Genomic DNA, 22,723 nt, shown 5'->3' with positions numbered 1-22,723 from the left:
AGGAGTAAAAATTGAAATAAACAAAAAACATTCGGTATCCATTTCCGCGAAAAAAGGCTAATTAAGTTGAAGTGGGGACAGTGATCTGAGTCCAATGTTTCAGTTTTTTAGGCTTGCAGGCTGCACTGTGAAACAGCCAACGTACCGTCTACTCATTTATCTGAAAGGCTAGTGGATATTTCTGGGAACTGCGCGTACCTATTGCTGTCATATAAATTCAGTGGTTATTCGGAAATTTGACTTTCATACTTTTATCAGAGCACTAAGTAAACATGAATAAATAAAGTTTCTCTCGTTCCCTCGCAATCGATTGAAAAAGTGAATGTTTTCGAGATCATTACAACACCATGTAGTTTCATTTACTTATAATCAGAGAAATTGCAATTTAAATTTGAGCTTCAGTCAATGCTTGAGATTTGTGGAATTTAATATTTTGTGTCTTGTTAATTACCTAGCGAGGCGCCTAAAGCTCGAGTCAAACTTAACATAAGATCGGCTGGATTAAATATTTAGTCCAATCTCAGGCTAAGTCCGATCTTGAGTGAAGATTAATATTTGAGCGTTGTTGAGTGAAACCAGTGAAACTATCTGCGCTCGTCTTACCTAGGTATCATAGAATGACCGATACATTTCGAAGCTAACAAAACTAGATAACTGGAATTCTAGCAGACATCCTGCATATCGAATTTCTGACAGCCCACGCGGCAAATTGCGAAATCTATGCATATTACTTGTATAGAGCGTTTGAATTCGAACTGCGTTCTCGGAAGGCGAGCTTCGGCGTAGTAGCAACATTGGGAGTCGTTCGCGGTACCCGCCTTGCTATATACCAGGAATAAACCGCCCTCGGCCCTCCACAAATTAAAATTCGACATAATATCAATTAAATATCATCAAGACGGCAATATATCGAGTACCTAATGTCCCTACTTTTTCCATTTTTTGATAATGAATATTAGTAATTTGTAGTTAACTAATGTCCCTTTAAACCCTCGTAACGTGGTAGGTAAGCTAAATATGCTTGTGCTACCTCCGGCGCGGCGGGATTCGAACCCGCGTTCATCGGATCACGAGTCGGCCAATCCGACACCTTCACCGTTCGGATATCGTCGCTTCCATTATCCAACCAACAGTCAATATACCTCTCTTAAAAATGGACTGCTTAATTAAAATTAAGCCCAAACAGTGAGAAGTAACCGTCATCGTGTTACTCAAAGTTAGTGACAGCACGCGAACGAATATCAATTTCTAGCGAAATGATAACAATAACCAAATTGTATTGTAATGTTTCCGTGAAATATTGTAGGTACGCGTGTCGTACAAGTACAACCCTCTACTACGTTCCTTGTTTGTTTCCATAATTGTACGTTATTTAAATTGGATGTGGAGTAAACGAGGATGTAATTTGTTGGAAATGAAACCGCAAACTCGCATTATAAATCTAATACGGGGAAGCATTATCAATGTATTTCACTAATCAATGTAAAGGGACAAAACCATTGCGACTTCGTAGGATATACACAATTAGGTACAATTAATATTAAAAGTTACTTACATAATGTAAATTGTAGAGCACCATTCGTCACAACAATTTCTCTGTTTGACCATAATCATACAAATAAGTGAAAGTGATTAGATATAAGTACTTGTAGATTATACATTCTTATCTTATTAATGACACTCAGATTTTAGACGTAAACTTAAATTTAAAGTTCCTTATCAGTTCGCTTTGAAAAAATGAAATGAAATTATTTAGGTACACTAGCTATTAAACTATTAAAACTAGCTAGGCAGGCTGGCCTTAAAACATAACTAGTCAGCAATTAAAGCCTACATTTTTAATCCAATTCAATAGAAAACTTTTTTAATTGTATTAGCAGAAGCCTATTATCCTGAATACTGAGCTAGCTTACTTTTTAAGTTAATAACATCGGAAATAGTTTCACAGAATGTAAAATATCGGCACAATCGGCTAATCATCGGATCGTACACGACACGTACTCGGAACTGGCTGAATCATTACATATTAGTAATAAAGATGGGGGTTTCCATTTGATGCCCATTTTCCAGCGAACTTGTATTGTAAGTCCCAACAAAGTAATAGTTGTATACTTTTTACCGAGAATATTCACTGGTTATTTTTCAGGAAATGGAAACAGCTCGTTAGTTTATACTTTTTGTTTGTACATCAAAATCTGTTCTGGGTATTCTGTCACACATTTATCCAACGAATATCAATGTTTTCTGTTATATCAACGAATTCATGAAAAACTGATGGACGGATGAATTGTTTGAAAGTTTGAAATTATAATGTAACAAGAATTTCAATCTTTCAAACAATCCATTCGATATGGTTTGGTGGGAAATATTAACGATGCTATTACAGCTATTTTTATTATAATCAATGCAATGGTGTTTAACTATAGCACCTATATAATTTGTAATTGCATATTCTCTGAACATTATTCTATTCCAAATAAAACCCAGTATAAAAGTATGGTATTTATTATCACAGCAATAATCATTATAATTTCTTAAACAACATTATTTAAATTAACACTTTACGACACCCTCCTACGTTTCTTCCTGCTGGTTTCTTCGTCGCTAGCGTTTTCGTCATCTTGGTCACTGGCCACTGGTGAGATCATGACCGTCGCTGCATCGTTTATCTCTTCTGTAACAAATATATGAGTTATTTATTTATTACATAGTATTATTTCCATATCAATCGAAACCTTGAAAGTCAAGACCACACACCATAAGAAAGTCTTTTTGTCTTTTTATTCCCGAAAACTTTACTCGCACAATTTTTAAACGATATTGGTTCTCTGGTTTGATTCACATTTAAAACTTTTGTAAAAGTATCAAATTTTTTGATAGTGAGAAAACATGAAAACCTTTTATAACGTTTTCCCCGCAGCCCTTAAATTCCATACTAGAGATATAAGCGATGAATTTGTTATTCGACGTTAATGATATGTATGACTCTCATGATACACAGATCAACAATATTCCAGTGAAAGTGTTAAATAACTTAAAAACAAAATTTTTCAAAGAACCCTCCCATTTCAGACAGTCAAATTGCCCACAAAATCGCGATTTTCACAGCGAATTGTTTCAAACGAAAAAATGTTGGCACATGATTAAAATTTACGATCGCGCTTAGAGGAAAGTAGCGCCGGCGCCGGAATGTTCGTTTGAAACGAGCCAACAAATCGGCGGGTTTGCCCCGAAATATTGCCAAGGTGACTTTGATATAAACAAGCACTGAAAAACAAAAGCCGATTGAAGTGAAGCTTTGAAAGCAGACTTATGATAATCAAGAATGCAGTTATAAATATTTTAACCTATTTCGTCGTATCTATTCTGTATGAGTTCATTGAGCAGATTATTTACTGGCAATGACTATGAGTGAATCTAAAATAGTAAGACATTATTCAAGGCGTTTGATTTTCACTACAAACTATTAGGCTGAGTTGCACCATCGTACTTTAACTTTGACAAACGTCAAAAATCTGTCAAATCCCATACAAAAAGCACCGGTTATCGTCATAGTTACCGTTAAAGATAGGTGGTGCAATCCAGCCTTACTATTTTAGTTAAAATGGAACGCGAAAGTTTAAAATCTTTTATGAGTTTAAAATCTATTATAGAAAGGATGATGGGCACTTTTCTATGGAATCTGGGCGTAAAACCAACAGAAATGTAACTACTATTATTTTTAGGACTTAATATCATAAATATATTTTCATATAAATAACTACCAAAAACTCCCGGGTTTGCTTGGAAATTAACCTAATGTGTAATAGTAATAGGCGCTTTATAGAGCAAACAAAAAATATTATTAATTAATATAACTTATCTACTTACATTTTAAATACATTAAGTTATTTATCCATTATTATGTCCAACAGTTCAGGAGTGGAGCCAACAAATGGTATATTTAAACCATGTTCTACATTATAAGCGTAGGACCATACCTAGGTACCATTTAGAGAAATGACATGAACACAGTCATGTTTCAATGGGATTTCTACCAGTTAAGTTGTAGTGTTGTCGCATAATCGATCACGGATCGATTATTAATCGATATTGCCAAATAACGATTTATCGATTAACAATTCGATTAATCGATTTTATTTATTACCATCATTACTATCATTTGATTGTTAATTCAATTCCTTATTTTCAGCAATATAATCGATTATTGCAATCGAATAATCGATTATGATTTATTCGGTATACATAATTACTAAATCGAAAGAATCGATAGTAAGATATGATACAATACTCTCAATATCATCGATTAAAGCAATCTAATTGACCTAATACTATTTTTATTACCCTAATGTGATGTGAAAGACTATGGAAACTTTGCATATTCAACGACCTCTATCTCCGTATCCCCGCGTATTTCAAGATTGTTGACATACTATGAAATGAAGTACTAGTAATAAGCTTTAATTTAGTATACTTTTTGTTTCTGTTGGTTTAACGCCCAATATGCCCATCATCCTTTGGAAAACTTTTTGTGAAACCCTTGTTAGGAAAATTCACGTGGATGTTCTATCAGACGGTCCGAAGAAAAAATGTAACACCCAATTAAAACTTAGGACTAATAAAAAAATATCTTCGTAGACATAATGAATTAACGGTATTTTTATCTTTTATCTTAATAACTTTCGGTTTATTAACAGACATGACAAAGACACCCAAAAAGCAACTCCCTAATGTCTATACACAACATTTTTGTGTTCACAAACCGGTGCGGGCTTTGACGTAATATCCTTCAAAATACATACCATTGTCCCTGGTTTCGTCCTGATCGTCAGCGGTGGGCGGGCGCGCGTTAAGAGCTTCCTGCAGCAGCGGCTGCCGGATCCGGAAGTCGCGGGCGGTGCCCGGCGACAAGTAGTGTTGCAAGTTCAACTGCGAATAAAAGGTGAATATAATATGGCAACGTTAAGCTCCTGCTTAAAAACACTGCGTTGTTAGTGGGCACATTAGCGCGTTCAAGAGTGTCTGGAAACCTTAATAGGATTTTAAGACACTACTAATCCAAAAATTACCAATTACAAAAATAAATAAAAATAAAAAGTACCCTATTATACAGGATGTTCGAAAGTTAAGAACTCAGTGAAAATAGTAACTGTTCAGTGTTCATACATCTCCCACCTACAAAGTACATTTCACTACGTGTAGCGCCATCTAGTGACCGCAGATGCGACTAACTAATTCTACAAGTGCGCGTGCTTTTAGGTCTGATTTACACAACCGCTAAATGCGAAAATCGTGATAAAATGTACATGTTTTCAGTCTATAAAATTCTAATTTACAATCGACTCTTGCTCGAGTTTAAAATATCCAGGTCATATTTGTTTTTTTTTAATTATTTATTATTACATTATTTAGCAATTACATCTTTGATTTAAATAGCGTCTTGAATCCTCTTGAATATTGATTGATGGTCAGAAAAAACACTTTACTTTTGGTACTTCAGTAAGAAGATGCAGTCATTTTCATGCCTTGTACACCTAGAATGACTTTCTGCTGATACTGGGGATATTCTAATCGAGATAGCAGCTACTAGCTGAACCATATACAGGCTAGGAAACAGATATCTAACTCTAGTTAGGTACTAGGTGTGGTATGTAGATGTAGTGATTGGAATTTAAACCTTAATACAGCGTATTAAAACTTATAAAAAACTCATAAAACTCATTTATTTCTGTAAGTAGGCTTTAAAAAAGCACTTTTACATATCCCAGTATTAACCCTACCACTGCTTCAGGACAATAAATGGGCCAGTGCTGAGAAGAAGCAGCGCAAGAAACTCTAGACACTATTGTCAGCCTCTTTCTCAAAGGTTTACAGGCTTTAAAAATACATAGTTATAAATGCGAGCTATGCAGTTACGCATCCCAAACATTTTTATCTTTTAAATAATCACTTTATGGCGGTTATCACACTGCGCCGCGCTCCGCCGCGGAGCGCGGGGCGACAGATTTAATCATTGTATGCAAGTACTCAGTTTGTATAGAAAACACGCGCGGCACTTCACACTGACAACGCGTCCGCGCGCGTGATTTTTTATATGAAAATCACGCGCTCCGCGGCGGAGCGCGGCGCAGTGTGATAACCGCCTTATAGTAGCCCTTTTTCATTAAGGTAATTAAAAATTCGTATTCTTAAATGACGTTGTTACCTTCGCCCGGTTGGCCAGCAGGATGACGTGGTTGCTGAACTGCTCGGCCTCGGCCACGAGGCGCGGGATGAGCTTGGTGTCCTGCAGCACCCGGCTGGCGCGCTGCTGCTGCTGCGACAGCTCGATGTACGAGGCAGGTGTACCATAGACACGCCGGCTGCACCATAGACACTAGCTGTACCTTCGCCCGGTTGGCCAGCAGGATGACGTGGTTGCTGAACTGCTCGGCCTCGGCCACGAGGCGCGGGATGAGCTTGGTGTCCTGCAGCACCCGGCTGGCGCGCTGCTGCTGCTGCGACAGCTCGATGTACGAGGCAGGTGTACCATAGACACGCCGGCTGCACCATAGACACTAGCTGTACCTTCGCCCGGTTGGCCAGCAGGATGACGTGGTTGCTGAACTGCTCGGCCTCGGCCACGAGGCGCGGGATGAGCTTGGTGTCCTGCAGCACCCGGCTGGCGCGCTGCTGCTGCTGCGACAGCTCGATGTACGAGGCAGGTGTACCATAGACACGCCGGCTGCACCATAGACACTAGCTGTACCTTCGCCCGGTTGGCCAGCAGGATGACGTGGTTGCTGAACTGCTCGGCCTCGGCCACGAGGCGCGGGATGAGCTTGGTGTCCTGCAGCACCCGGCTGGCGCGCTGCTGCTGCTGCGACAGCTCGATGTACGAGGCAGGTGTACCATAGACACGCCGGCTGCACCATAGACACTAGCTGTACCTTCGCCCGGTTGGCCAGCAGGATGACGTGGTTGCTGAACTGCTCGGCCTCGGCCACGAGGCGCGGGATGAGCTTGGTGTCCTGCAGCACCCGGCTGGCGCGCTGCTGCTGCTGCGACAGCTCGATGTACGAGGCAGGTGTACCATAGACACGCCGGCTGCACCATAGACACTAGCTGTACCTTCGCCCGGTTGGCCAGCAGGATGACGTGGTTGCTGAACTGCTCGGCCTCGGCCACGAGGCGCGGGATGAGCTTGGTGTCCTGCAGCACCCGGCTGGCGCGCTGCTGCTGCTGCGACAGCTCGATGTACGAGGCAGGTGTACCATAGACACGCCGGCTGCACCATAGACACTAGCTGTACCTTCGCCCGGTTGGCCAGCAGGATGACGTGGTTGCTGAACTGCTCGGCCTCGGCCACGAGGCGCGGGATGAGCTTGGTGTCCTGCAGCACCCGGCTGGCGCGCTGCTGCTGCTGCGACAGCTCGATGTACGAGATCAGGTTGTCGGTCACGCCTGACAGCTTCTTGCCTGACAGCTTGAGGAGGCGTTCGAGGCTGGAAGAGAAAGTTGTGTTCGTAAATTGAGCTATGACATTATTATGCGATAACAGGGTTAATATACGATATCAGGTTGTCCATCACGCCTGACAGCTTGAGGAGGCGTTCGAGGCTGAAGGAGAAAGTTATGTTCGTAAATTGAGCTATGACATTTTTATGCGACAGGGTCTCTTTTGGTGATGAAGATTATAGACTTTTAGAAGTTTCGCCAAATAAAACAAGTAACTATCGCCAGGTTACAACGTTAATAGAGTTGCAGCACTTCTAGCGCCAACACAATGAAGAATGTTCACTAATTTTGTTTTTTAGCTTTCTGTATTCTCTGTTAAAAATAAAAAATACATGTGAAAGAATTATTTCGACACGTCAATTAGTTTCCAAGATATTGAATTTTAAAGGTGCGGGCGGCGGCCGGCCCGCCATTTTATGCGCGTGACGTCATACTACAGTGACTGGCTTAAATTTGTATGGGTGGAATCTTGCAAACTGAATTAAGACCCACTTCCGGACCACCCATTAAACTGAAATTTCGCATACACATGTAATTTGGATGACCATGCAATATTATGATGACATGGAGCTGATCTGATGATGGAGCTGGAAGGTGGCCATAGGAACTCAATAATAAAACGACTTAACTCCATCGAGTTTGGGCTCGTTCGTTTTGTATTGACGAGTACTTCAATTCTATATAGTAATCAGGGTCTGATGATGGAGCTGGAAGGTACTTCGCAATAAAACGACAAAATCGCATCAAGTTTGGGTTTGGTTCAATTTTAATTTTTGTGATGGGTCTGGGTGTTAATATGTATAATATGTATGTATTTACAAAAAAATATGTATTTAAGTATGTTTATATACGTTTTCTAGTGAGCGGACACTGTGAATGTACGTCACGCGGGGTCACGTGACCGTCGGCGGGACTCGATATCTAAGCGAACTTTGAATGCCTATAAAATCATAACTACTGGGTATTTTTGAATGAAATAAAAACAAATGTATTTTATATGTAAAAGCTTAACTATAACAAAGGTTTCAAGTGATTTTGCATACCTAGTAACATTCTCAATTCGGCGCTATAGCACGACGTAGAGGCTAACGCTCTAGCGGGCACTAGGAACGGTTCTTTTTAACGAAGCCTTAAGGGATCCCAGATCTACATATTCATTAAAAAAAAAGAACAGATGTTATGGATAGACTGCGGGAAGCGCATTGATGCGGGCACCATTGGCATGTATTTGCGAGGGCGTCAGACGACGGCATTTCAAATTAAACACTGTGACACCTTTGCTATAGTTGCTATTTTGCAACTACAACGTATTGTCTGTACTTTTACCAATAAAACGAAACAATCAACACAAAACATTCAACTCCAAGAATGCTATTTAAAATCGAGTACAAGAGTATGTACAAGCAAACAACCAATATTCATAATTTCGAGAACTAATATTACCGTGAAAAAATAAAGATACACCGAAAACAAATAATCCCGAATTAGTAATGTTACTTCGAAAAATATGAGTTTACAGACAGACATTCCGTTTGGAACCGAGTTTTGTTCTCGGAATTCATTCCGCAGATCGAAAAGTATACAAACCGAAACGGTTTATCGGAAAGATTTTTAACGAGTGACTCACGGAGAAGTGAAGCGTTTAATTTCACGACGGTACTAGGAAAAGTTATTTGCAAAGACACAACCGGGAATTCCGAGTCGGCGAACTGGCTGACGCAAGATCGAACACCCTAATTCAATGACGATTGAATTAGTTCTTTAGAATGTTGTTGAAAGGATTTCCAATGTGCGTAATCACGTTGATTATTATGTCATTCAAGTTCAATTTGTCTTGCAAGAATAATATGACATCATCAATTTTTAAGGTAAACATTTCGGAGAAATATGGTTTATTCGTGTGTGTACAATTTATAATTGGGGATTTGCAGTTCATACCGCTTCGATCTAGTTATGAAAACAAGTTTTGTTTTCAATTGACCGCTAAAAATTTATTGATAAGATTTTTTGTTGCTCCCACCTTTAGGCAATTCGTTATTTTTATTTCAAGTTATTTTAAATTTAGTTTGAGATGCGACTCTTAACGCTAGATTTAATAGCTATATGATGATTAAATGTTGGTAAAGTAAATTACTCCAGCCATGTACCGCAGACTCGGCGCAATGTCAGCTGGCAGCTGGGCTATGCAGCGCGTATAGCCTCACGTAGCAGCGCAGCTTGCCAACGCGCTACACGCAGCCTGGCTGGCATAATTACCTACAGAACTCTAGATCAAACAGTCTCTAGTCCTGCAAGTCCTGTAAGTTTCTAGAAAGACTTGTATACAGGGTGACTGGAACTGAACCCGCCATAATTAACTAATACGCGTATAGAGGAAGTCATTTGCTAATTATTGAACCCTACTTTCTATGACTAAAGTTTTATAGTTTAGGAGATATGTCATTTTTTATACTTTTTTTAGATTTTTCCGAAGATCATTGGCAATCCATTATCACCATTAGCTTTTTTTTAAATCGAATTCGAACTTTAATTTTTTATCGTGGTTTGTACTTTTGTTGAACTTTGGCGGCTCGTGGCTAGTTATTCAATCATTATCTGGATCTGAAATTTATTTTATTTAACTAAAAGTTTATTCGATATTAGTATCAAATAAAAAAATCGGTTAAAATCATGCGAGAAAAAAATTTTGGCAGTTTTTAGGTAAAATTTCGGAAAAACCTGTAAAAAGTTTAAAAATTGACATATCTCCTAAACTATAGAAAGTAAGGTTCAATAATTAGTAAATATCCTCCTCTATACACGTGTTAGCTATGGCGGGTTCAGTTCCAGTCACCCTGTATTAACCTACCGTAGACTCGGCGCGATGTCAGCTGGCAGCTGCTTCATCAGCTGGGCCAGCAGCGCGTATAGCCTCACACCAGCAGCCAATACGCGGTCGCTGCCCACGCCCACGCAGCATCGCAGCTTGCCCACTCGTGATACGCAGCCTGTTAGCTGGCATAGCTGAAGAACTAGTGACTTGTAGAGTTCGGTAAGTTCTGCAACAAATAGTGGGTAAGAACATTGGAGAAGCGATAAAAAAATATTTGGAAAAAACATTGCTTGAGATATAGATTGTCCGAGATTTTTTTAGCTCACCAGAAGTTGGACTATTAAGAAGTCATTAATCCATCTTTTATGGCATATTTATAGTCTATTTAGAAGAAAAAAATCCATATTTCGCACAATCGCAATCGGGAGATTCGCTTCAAGGATCAACTAGCTGGAAAAGGTTGGTTCCGGGGGGTCGTAACTTATTTGATGACGTGCAATGATGACCCTTCATGCCAGTATTTAAATGGAGAAACCCTCAAACTGGTCTAATAAGGCAATAGGAAAGAATGACGCCCTATATCAAGTTATAGAGCACCTACCTCTTCTGATCCTCTGTTGATGCTGGTGCGGCGCAGTTACCAACGCTGCATTCAAGTCTCGAGCGCGCGCTAGCAAATGTTCCGCGCGCTTAAGGCGATTGTTGACGTGAGCGCACAGATATGTCAGCACCGTGTGACCCGACCGGGAATCGATGGTTAGCGGATAACTAGTTCCAAGATGGTGTTATTTTTAATGCTGCGTAATTCGGGATGGACAATAGACACTTTAAGGGACGCCGAGATGGAAAAGGTGCATTATGAAGGTCAGGCCTTTTATACTGAGATAGAAAAAGGACCTTCTTCTGTCAAGCTAACCCAGCAAATATGAGGAGACTAGCTGAAGGAGATGAAAGAAAGAAAGAAACATTTATTACGATGAACATCACTTAGTTAATCCTTCAAGGCCCGCGAACCTAGACACAATAGATAATCAATTATTATGACATTAATGAATGCCGTCTGTCACTCAAGCGGTTAAGGACAAAGAAGGTATAAGGAAAAAAAGACGGAAATAGCACTTAAATATTACAAGGAAATAAAAAGTGAACTGAGCAGTGCTACCCTGTCGCAACAGCGATGACCATCGCAATGGGACTCCACTCAGCATATGCCGTGGCCCACGGTAGGGAAGGCCATGATGCTGGTTTTCAGTGTGCCCCATGCCGAGTGGAAGCGATGACGCCTGTACCAACCTCTTCTGATACATACCTCTTCTGATCCTCTGTTGATGCTGATGTGGCGCGGTTACCAACGCCGTGTTCAAGTCCCGAGCGCGCGCTAGCAAGTGTTCCGCGCGTTTGAGGCGATTTTGACGTGAGCGCACAGATACGTCAGCACCGTGTGACCCGACCGGGAATCGGTCGTTAGCGGAAAACTAGTTCCAAGATGGTGTTACTTTTAATGCTGCGCAATTCGGGATGGAGAAGACACTTTAAGGGACGCCGTGATGGAAAAGGTGCATTATGAAGGTCATGCCTTTTATAATGACATGGAATGATGACCCTCTTCAGCCAAGCTAACCCAGCGATTAAGAGGAGACTCTAGCTGGTCTAATGAGCCAATAGGCCTATATCAAGTTATAGAGCACCTACCTCTTCTGATCCTCTGTTGATGCTGGTGCGGCGCGGTCACCAACGCCGTGTTCAAGTCCCGAGCGCGCGCTAGCAAGTGTTCCGCGCGCTTGAGGCGATTGTTGACGTGAGCGCACAGATACGTCAGCACCGTGTGACCCGACCGGGAATGGATCGTTAGCGGAAAACTAGTTCCAAGATGGTGTTATTCGGGATGGAGAAGAGACACTTTAAGGGACGCCGAGATGGAAAAGGTACATTATGAAGGTCATGCATTTTATACTGAGATGGAATGAGGACCTTCTTCTCTCAAGCTAATCCAGCAAATAAGAGGAGACTAGCTGGTCTAATGAGGCAAAGAAAAGACCTATGGCAAGATATACCAACACCTACCTCTTCTGATCCTCTGTTGATGCTGGTGCGGCGCGGTTACCAACGCCGCGTTTAAGTCCCGAGCGCGCGCTAGCAAGTGTTCCGCGCGCTTGAGACGATTGTTAACGTGAGCACACAAGTACGTCAGCACCGTGTGACCCGACCGGGAATCGATCGTGGGGAAGTCGGTTGACTCTTCGCCGGCTGATGTGTCTTCTTCCTGATGATCACATGTCACTATGTAATAAATACAACCCAGGAATAAATTCAACCCGAGTTAATTGCGCACCGACGCACGTGATGTGACATCGACGCTCTAGTACAGACGGAGCGATTGAGGTGAGGTGCTCGGGTAAGTGGGAGGAAGAATCGCGAAATGTGCATTTAACTCGATCGGGTTGTACAGTATTTCGCAGATTTTAGTCGGTCACGTAAGTCTTAAATAAATGTTATAAAGACAGTCATAATAATACAGTAATCTAAATAAGCCAACAAAACATTTCAGTGGAATGAAGATTCTCTTTAAACTCAAATCTCACCTAATCCTGATTAATTTTAATAACAAAAAATAAAATTCATCAGGATTAGGTAAATATGCCGCCCGTATAGGTTTTTTTTATTAACAAACTAGTATCAAGGGGATGTTTATTATACGTTCTTGACACAGGGCACTTACATCTACCCTCCCGAGCGCGGCGGCCAGTTTAACCAGCAATTGGTCGACGAACTGGGCCTCCATCTGCGCGCGGCAGCCGGCCGAAAGTATGCCTGGTAATAACGCCAGGAAGTCCTGCTTGCTGGTCCGTAGGTAGTCTTCCAGCTTTATTATCACCTGTTGAGACACCGCATTGATTAAGCCTTGCTATAGTCTGGTCTGTGAGCACGTAGAATTTTGTCCCTGTCGCGCTCGCACACTCACTGCGGGCGCCCGTCGCACAGTCGCGACAGCAATATAATTACGCGCGAGCGATAAGGATGGGTAGCTTGGGGTCATCGGACAAAATTCTACGTGCTCACAGACCGGGCTTTAGTTGCTAGAAATGATCAACAGTTAGGTAAATTAACAATTATAAAACAAAGTCGCTTTCCTATCCAGTCTGTCCCTATGTATGTAAAATACGCAACAGATTTTGATGCGTTTTTTTAATAGATTGAGTGATTCAAGAGGAAGATTTTTAAGTATAATACATTGTCCCTATGTTATGATCGCTAGTTTTTTAATATAAGAGATGTATGTGGTAGCTAAATGGAATGTGATAACTAACCACCGCCTATTTACAGGACTAGAAGAGTTCCCAATACGTCGCTTGCCTCTGATAAGATAGATATTTTTATCGATTGTTAAACTTGAATCTAACACATTTTCTACCATTGCAAAAATAAAATAAAAAAACTCAGTAGGTACAACAATGATACTTAAACTTACCCCGCTCAACTTCTGGCAAGGCACGACCGGCACGTCTAGAAGTAAGGCCGTGGTCTGCACGAGAGCAGCGAGGTGCTTCTTGACCGACAAATCGCGCTCTTCGGCCACGGCCTCTTCTTCCACCAGCTCGAAGGCAGCCAGCAGCTGTTCCAATATGGCCGCCAGACCAACTGACGCTGTGCAATCTGGGATACCAGCTGTTGGACGAATTAATTGCGATGTGATATCAACGGAACTAAGGCTTTAACTAAAGTAATTCATCAAAAAGAGGTAAAATACAAATAAGATTTAAATTAAAGCAATAAAAGTCATTTTATTTTTGTTTCAGTGAAAACTAAGGCCCAGAACAGACGGTGAAACGCGACTGCAACGAAACTGCAACTTCCTGATGATTCTGATAAATGAAACTGAAACTGAAAGTTTCAAACTGGTCGCGTCATGTGTGGTCTCTCAACGGACGCTATGGCAGAAACTTAGATGCAAGTCAAAAGTAACTAGCAGTTGCAGTTTCGTTGCAGTTGCGTTTCACTGTCTGTTCTGGGCCTAAGGGATAAGTGATAGACAAAAATATTCATTTTCGACGGACATTTTGTAAAAAAATACGTCTGGTTGGATTGGTCAAGTTAACTTTAAAGCATGGTTATTATGGTTGAATACAACTTACTTATTAGTGGTAGTACGCTCTCAATTTTCAACGATTGATTCGGTGAGAGGAGTAATGTGAGACACGCTTTGAAGACCTCTATACATCCCAAAGTGGTTTGATCATCAAAGTCACACATGTCTTGGAACCTGCAAGAAAAAAAATTCAATTTTGATCATCATTTTACCAGAGACAAATGAAGGATTTGGTCTACACTCCTTACTGGTCAGACGAGTTGGGGAGGCCTGAAGCTCGCATATTTGCACCCATAGTCGCCTTTTAAGACTTGCGGGAAGAGTGAAAATGATCCTATTCTACTCTGCCCAAACAGGTGTGTGCCACCATGTGTGTTAACCATAGTTACAGCTATTGAGCTGTGAATTAAGATTCATAAGAACAGGTTCATAAGGTGACTGACGCCCGTATTCACAATCATTACTATTAAGTCTCAGTGTGCGTGTACGCACAAGGTGACACACGAACCAATCACAGAGCTCTATTCAACGCTGTGCGTTCGATATGCTGCTTCACATAAGCAAGTGTCGTTTGTGAATACGGGCGTGAGTTTCTTCGGCCACTTCTTCTCAGCACCAGCCGATATATTGTCCCGAAGTGGTGGTAAGGCAAGCTATATTGGGACGTGTATAAGTACCCTAAAAAGGGCTATGTACTACTACCACAGAATAATAATTAAGTACTACGTACAGGAGGTTTTCTTCGCGAAGGTATTTAAAAAAATGTATGCTCAATGTCGTTAACAATATGGTGTAATTTAGCTTGTCTCATGAGTCGAACACCATTTTGTTGACAAACATCAGTGATCGGTACTGCGCCGAAGCCATAGGGCTGACTTCGGTAAAATGATGTGTGACGTGAGGTGCCAAACTGCGGAAAATGGCGGAGGAAATACATGATTAAGCATGAATTATATTTTGTGTTTATATTATTATTCAGGTAGTTAAAATACTGCACAGTATTAATTACACTACCGTTTTTACATACATAGTTTATTGTCTTTACAATGCAAAAGGGTGAAGAATACACGTGCGTGCGACAATGCTCGCTCGTGATTGTCCTGTCGATTAGTGATTTCCGGAGGGGTAGTCGCGCGTGTTTTGTTTTCGATCCAAACTCGCGGAGATGAACAGGCCTGCTACTACTACCAAAAAGAATATGAATAGTCATATCTACCTGCACAGACACCTCGTGTACATGACGCGGGCGACCTTAGGCGCGTACTTGGCCAGCTGTCCTTTATCCAAGTGGTCGTCAGTCACCACAGAGGTGACACACCGCAGCGCCCAGTGGTGGAAGTCTCGCCGGCCGCGGAGCTGGTTCCTTTGTTCTAAAGATGACCAGGGGACTTCCTCGCTAGTTAAAAAAAAGGTTTTATTGCGATAGATAATGTAACTGTATAAATGTAAAATTGTAGTGGGTGCTTTGCCTAAGGCGAAAGTTACGTATACAAAGGAAGCATGCGAATTTAACCAACGAATGACGTCGTAAAACACTGGCATTATGTAGTTTTACTAATTTTGCAACCAAAAAAATGATATACATGTACTGCTGTAATTTAGACGAGCATTACTGTTTGACGTGAGATTATTCGTTATTTCAGGGTAAATAGAAAACATTCGCAGCCTTTTAAATAAACCTACGCATTCCCCCGAATATTAGCTACATCCAATACGTAATAATTGCAATAATTAAAACCTTGTGACTGTGAGTAAACACTGTAATCCTGGATATTTCCTAACAATTAATTTTAGTCAATAATATTGTGATCAAGAACTCTCAAATACCTGTACAATAGCTCTACAATTCTATAACAGAACCGTAGATCCCACACACACGGTAGCGGCTTGAACGGGCCAGCCCTGTCCTTGGTTAGAGCCGATATCTTGACGGGTCCCTTGCCTTTATCCTTCTGCGACTTTTGGCTCTTTTGCGTCTTTACTGTCTCTTTCGTTTCATTCAGAGTTTTGTTGCCTTTCTTGGACTTTGGTGGTGCCTAAAAAATTGAGTTATTGTGTTAGTAAGTCACACTGATGAAGAATGGAACTGGTTATTATTTTACTTTTTATTCAAGATACTACAACCGCGTTTACTTCAAACTTGTTGTTAATTCAATTTAAAATATATTCATACCTATCAAAAGCGAGCTTTTGTCAAAGGGTTCGCCCGCTTTGATTTCGATTTAGGTAAGAAATATTTTTAAATTGATCGGCAACACATCGATCGGCAGAAATAACGAATTTCACAAATTATTTTTGCGACTCTAGTCACTAAGGAGTCGCAAAAATAATTAAACTATAGACTAAACTTTAGTCTATCTAATGAGATGGTCATCCTAGGCACAGAATAATAATAAGTACTACGTACAGAAGTTTTACTTCGCGAAGGTATTTAAAAAAATGTATGCTCAATGTCATTAACAATATGGTGTAATTTAGCCTGTCTCAAGAGTCAAGCACCATTTTGTTGACAAACGTCAGTGATCGGCACTGCGCCGAAGCTATAGGGCTAACTTCGGTAAAATGATGTGACGTGAGGTACCAAACTGCAGAAAATGGCGGAGGTATTACATGATTTAGCATGAATTATCATGAATAATATTAACTACTTATTTACCTCTCAGTGTCTTGAGGCAACTTAAAAAAGTACATTCTGTGTTTTTATTATTATTTAGGCAGTTAAATACTGCACAGTATTTAGTACACCATTTTCTTTATTTTCTTCCATCATACACAAGAATACGCGAGCGTGAGTCAATGTTCGCTCGTATGTGAGGCCTTGTCGAATAGTATCCTGTAGGTGGGCCATCGTGCGTGTTTTGTTTTCGATGTAAACTCGCGGAGATGAACCGGCCTGTCCTAGGTCACATCTACCTCTAAGCTCAGATTCAATATAACTGTTCAAATATTAGACAGCGACAATTAAATACACAATTAATTTTAATACACAATTACTTGTGCCTTAATATTGGTGTGTATTACCTTGGTCTGCTCCAATAGCTGGTTACAAGCTTTATAAAGGCTGTAGACTTTGGCCGCCGCGTTGGTACTGCTTGGGCCCCACTGCATGATGCGGTGTGCGATCAGCGCCTCGTATATTTGCAGGATTTGCTGCACTTTCAGACATTTGGCTCTGCTTTCGGGCAGGAGATCTGTTAGGGATGGGTCCTCCTGGAAAGATAAAGATTATAAATAATGAGCTTGGTATATTTGACCACAATTTGAACTTTAATTGCTTAAGATATAATTCTTTCGGAAGAATATAATCACAAATAGGGGACGGAAGCTTCTAGCATAGTAGTCAAGTAAGCGAACCACTGGGCTTGTTAAGGACTTTAACAAGCTACAAAATATCTCACCAAATCCATCCGCCCCAGTTTTCCATTGAGAGGATGTCTTCTAGGTTCTCCTCTTCCGTGACTGGTAGGAACTGCTTACGGCGAACAGGAGGCCAAAGCTTCTTGAATACTACGAGTATATTCAAGTATGGGCTTCTTAAAGACTTCCCAAACCACAAAATGTCTTACCAATTCGATCTGCCTCAGGTTTTCGTTGAGAGGATGTCCTCTGTGGCCTGCAGAAACTGCTTACAGCGAACAGGAGGTGGCAACTTCTAGCATAGTAGTAAACACAAACCACTTGGCATCTTAAAGACTTCTCTAATATCTTACCAAATCGACCTGCCCCAGGTGTTCGTTCCCGCATACAGTCTCCAGTACACTAGCGAGCTTGCTCTTCAAGTACGCGGCGGCGGTGTCGGCCGCCTGGCTGGAGAGGATGTCTTCTAGGTCCTCCTCCTCTGTCGCTTGAAGGAACTGCCTACCGCGAACAGGTCTAATATCCTTACTTTAGGGCTAGATGGCGCTGTGTGAAATTGTCCATAGATAGTCAATTACGCTACCACGAACAAGAGGTCGAAACTTCTAGCAATGTAGTCAACCAAACCACTGAGCTTCTTAGAGACTCACCAAATCGATTTTCCCCAGGTTTTCCTTGAGAGGATGTCCTCTAAGTACTTATCTTCTGTGACCTGGAAGAACTGCCTATCGCGAATGGGAGGTGGAACTTATGCTAGCATAGTAGTCAACACGAACCACTGGGCTTCCTAAAGACTTCTCAAACTACAACTGGCCTTCTTAGAGTCCTTAAATTTCAAAATGTCTCACCAAATCGATCTGCCCCAGGTGTTCGTTCCCGCTTATAGTCTCCAGTACACTAGCGAGCTTGCTCTTCAAGTACGCGGCGGCGGTGTCGGCCGCCTGGCTGGAGAGGATGTCTTCCAGGTCCTCCTCCTCTGTGGCTTGAAGGAACTGCCTACCGCGAACAGGAGGTCTAATGTCCTTACTTTAGGGCTAGATGGCGCTGTGTGAAATTGTCCAAAGATAGTCAATTATGCCAATCACTGGGCGGGCTTCTAAAAGACTTCGACAAGCTACAAAATATGTCAGCAAATCGATCTCCTCTATGAGGAGGAGGATTTCCTATAGCTCCTCCTCCTCTGTGGCTTGAAGAAAACTTACTTACCGCGAACAGGAGGTGGCAACTTCTAGACTTGTAGTCAATGCGAACCACTGGTTCTTAGAGACTTCTCTTATTACACAAGGTTCACGAACCAGGACTTCTTAGAACCTTCCCAGATTACAAAGTATCTTACCAAATCGATCTGCCCCAGGTGTTCGTTTCCGCTTATAGTCTCCAGTACACTAGCGAGCTTGCTCTTCAAGTACGCGGCGGCGGTGTCGGCCGCCTGGCTGGAGAGGATGTCTTCTAGGTCCTCCTCCTCTGTGGCTTGAAGGAACTGGGCTACCGCGAACAAGAGGCCGAAACTTCAATGCAGTAGTCAAAACGAACCACTGAGCTTCTTAGAGACTCACCAAAATATTTTCCTCAGGTTTTCCTTGAAAGGATGTCATCTAAGTACTTATCCTCTGTGACCTGGAAGAACTGCCTATCGCGAACAGGTCGAATCATCTAGCATAGTAGTAAACACAAACCACTGGTCTTAAAGACTTCTCTAATATCTTACCAAATCGATCTGCCCCAGGTGTTCGTTTCCGCTTATAGTCTCCAGTACACTAGTGAGCTTGCTCTTCAAGTACGCGGCGGCGGTGTCGGCCGCCTGGCTGGAGAGGATGTCTTCCAGGTCCTCCTCCTCTGTGGCTTGAAGAAACTACGCCACCGCGAACAAGAGGCTGAAACTTCTAGCATAGTAGTCAACGCAAACCACTGAGCTTCTTAGAGACTCACCAAATCGATTTTCCCAAGGTTTTCCTTGAAAGGATGTCCTCTAAGTAGTTATCTTCAGTGACCAGGAAGAACAGTCTGTCGCGAATGGGAGGTGGAACTTATGCTAGCATAGTAGTCAACACGATCCACTGGGCTTCCTAAAGACTTCTCAAACTGCAACTGGCCTTCTTAGAGTCCTTAAATTACAAAATATCTCACCAAATCGACCTGCCCCAGATGTTCGTTCCCGCATACAGTGTCCAGCACGCTAGCGAGCTTGCTCTTCAAGTACGCGGCGGCGGTGTCGGCCGCCTGGCTGGAGAGGATGTCTTCTAGGTCCTCCTCCTCTGTGGCTTGAAGGAACTGGGCCACCGCGAACAAAAGGTCGAAACTTCTAGACTAGTATTCAATGCGAACCACTGGTTCTAAGAGACTTCCCTTATTACACAAGGTTCACGAACCAGGGCTTCTTAGAACCTTCCCAGCTACTGCTGTAAGAAAACTGATTGCAGGTGATTTCACCAACCCTACTGCTGTAAGAAAACTGATTGCAGGTGATTTCACGCGTCAGACTCGTCGACCTGACATATAGTCAAATTTCTTCGAACTTCTTTCTATCCATTTTTTTCTCTTTGCTTCTACGTATAATTAAAATTTGTTAAATTTTATACCCCTTGGTTATATAGAGGTGAAAACTATAGGCTTTGACCAACTACACTGTATCTATGCAATTTATATATTTGTAAGCTGTTTGTTTTCTGAATAAAACAAAATAAAATAAAAAATAAAATAAACAAAGTATCTCACCAAATCGATCTGTCCCAGGTGTTCGTTCCCGCATACGGTCTCCAGTACACTAGCGAGCTTGCTCTTCAAGTACGCGGCGGCGGTGTCGGCCGCCTGGCTGGAGAGGATGTCTTCTAGGTCCTCCTCCTCTGTGGCTTGAAGGAACTGGGCCACCGCGAATAGGAGGTGGGATATTGGCTCCTGGAAGAGAAAGCATTTAAATAAGAATATTACTAATCGTAGTCCAAATATAATTTCTAAAATGATAACAAACTTTAAAATAAATAGCAAATGAAATTCTGGTCTTCATTGGAGAATTCAGGATGATCCTGAATGGAAACATTTTTATGACTTCTCATATTTCAAAAATAGTGGTTATTGTAAATTATAAATAACTTGGAGAAATCGAACTTGAACCCACGACCTTTCGCTTGCCGGGCGACTGTTCTTCCATCTGAGCTACTTAGATTTACTTTTTTTCAAGATATTTGAGTTTGAGATGCATCACTTAATGCTAAAAATTAAATAACTACCTAATAGTTCTTATTGAAGTAGCATTGTATAAAATTAAATCTGATCTTTACCGTCAAAACAGCAGAAACACCGCTCAACTGCACACACTTGTCAAGCATGATTGGCGGGCTTGCGGCGTCTGGTTCAGGCAAATACTTGCTCAAGTGTTCGTATAGCAGCTCAAGAATGGACTCGTGCAAGGCAGTCTTCTCGGCCGCACACTCGTATAGATCTGAGAATATAAAATTAGATGCAAAAAAACAAATACATTGAGTCAAAAAAACAAATGAAAGCTGATTTATTACTCGCTTCTCATAAAAAAAAAAGTCTAGCAGAAAATATAATGCCCGTTTTCACCATCAATCCCTAATTTTAAGTGACCCCTATTTTTTTTTTTTTTTTTTTTTATGTGATAGGAGGCAAACGAGCAAACGGATCACCTGATGGTAAGTGATTACCGTCGCCCATAGACACCCGCAGACCCAGGGGCGTTACAGGTGCGTTGCCGGCCTTTAAGGTAAAGATACGCTCTCCTCTTGAAAGCTTGCAGGTCGTATCCGTCCGGAAACACCGCAGACGACAGTCCATTCCACAGTTTGGTTGTACGGGGCAGAAAGTTTCTAGAGAAACGTACTGTTGTGGACTGCCAACCATCTAAGTGATGGGGGTGGAAGTGCTGTCGGGTAGATCGGTGGCGAAAAGTGGCGGCAGGAATAAGTCCGGATAATTCTTCGGAGCACTCCCCGTGATACATGCGATAGAATATGCACAGTGAGGATACATCTCTACGCAGCGCCAAGGGGTCAAGCCGATCCGAAATGTCCTGGCAGTCAACGATTCGAGCTGCTCTCCGTTCAATGCGGTCCAGAGGGAGAAGCTGGTACTGGGGCGCACCTGCCCAAAGATGAGAACAGTATTCCATATGAGGCCGAACCTGCGCCTTGTAAAGTTGCAGACGATGGGCTGGAGTGAAATACCGTCTCGATCTATTGAGCACACCAAGCTTCTTCGAGGCTAATTTAGCCTTACCCTCTAAATGACCACGGAACTGGACTTCGCTCGATATGTCGACACCAAGGATTCCGATATTGGCTGAGGCAGTTAGGGGAGTGCTCTCGAAACAGCGGGATACGACAAACGGCAACTTTTTGGCGGTGAACGCGCAAACTTGTGTCTTTGTAGGGTTAAATTGGACCAAATGCGTCGACCCCAGTCTGAGACCTCCTTCAAGGAGGTTTCAATGTCGGACACAAGTTTGTTACGGCTCTCAATGACGTTCTCCCGAGAGATATTTGCGCGGCCGGTATAAGCGGCATCAACCGTGCTGTCGTCCGCATAGCAATGAATGCCGCTAATTTGCAGCATATCATTGATATGCAGAAGGAAGAGCGTAGGCGATAGCACACAGCCTTGGGGGACACCAGCATTCACAGACATAGAGTCTGAGCATTTGCTGTCGACAACGACCTTAATGCTTCTGTCTGCTAAAAAGCTGGCGACCCATCCGCATAATTTCTCGGGAAGCCCATAGGAAGGGAGCTTCGAAAGAAGCGCTTTGTGCCAAACCCGATCGAAGGCCTTCGCCATATCCAAACTGACCGCCAATGCTTCCCCCTTAGTCTCGATCGCCTGTGCCCAACAATGTGTCAAGTAGACCAGAAGATCACCAGCCGAGCGACCTCCACGGAAACCGTACTGTCGGTCACTTAGCAACTGGTGGGCCTCTAGGTACCGAAGGAGCTGGCTGTTGATAATGGATTCCA

At 42.1% G+C, this 22,723-nt stretch overlaps 1 protein-coding gene across 1 annotated transcript in view; it reads right to left on the bottom strand.

Annotated features, from left to right (window-relative positions):
- Positions 1 to 2,490: 2,490 nt before the first annotated feature.
- Positions 2,491 to 22,723, bottom strand: part of LOC135074453 (Fanconi anemia group I protein homolog) — a 28,505-nt gene continuing 8,272 nt past the window's right edge. The window contains exons 13-25 of the mRNA XM_063968748.1: positions 21,032 to 21,192; positions 20,469 to 20,648; positions 17,418 to 17,606; positions 16,224 to 16,432; positions 15,613 to 15,792; positions 14,443 to 14,570; positions 13,779 to 13,975; positions 13,029 to 13,184; positions 12,374 to 12,572; positions 10,346 to 10,535; positions 7,292 to 7,484; positions 4,803 to 4,929; positions 2,491 to 2,674 (exon numbers count right to left, since the gene is read on the bottom strand). Of these exons, the coding sequence (XP_063824818.1) occupies positions 2,562 to 2,674; positions 4,803 to 4,929; positions 7,292 to 7,484; positions 10,346 to 10,535; positions 12,374 to 12,572; positions 13,029 to 13,184; positions 13,779 to 13,975; positions 14,443 to 14,570; positions 15,613 to 15,792; positions 16,224 to 16,432; positions 17,418 to 17,606; positions 20,469 to 20,648; positions 21,032 to 21,192 (2,222 nt within the window). The 3' untranslated portion in view covers positions 2,491 to 2,561. The remainder of the gene's footprint in view (positions 2,675 to 4,802; positions 4,930 to 7,291; positions 7,485 to 10,345; positions 10,536 to 12,373; positions 12,573 to 13,028; positions 13,185 to 13,778; positions 13,976 to 14,442; positions 14,571 to 15,612; positions 15,793 to 16,223; positions 16,433 to 17,417; positions 17,607 to 20,468; positions 20,649 to 21,031; positions 21,193 to 22,723) is intronic.

The sequence above is a fragment of the Ostrinia nubilalis genome, chromosome 9, assembly GCF_963855985.1.
Source record: "Ostrinia nubilalis chromosome 9, ilOstNubi1.1, whole genome shotgun sequence".
Lineage (NCBI taxonomy): Eukaryota > Metazoa > Arthropoda > Insecta > Lepidoptera > Crambidae > Ostrinia > Ostrinia nubilalis.
This window is presented reverse-complemented; position numbering and strand designations above follow the sequence as displayed.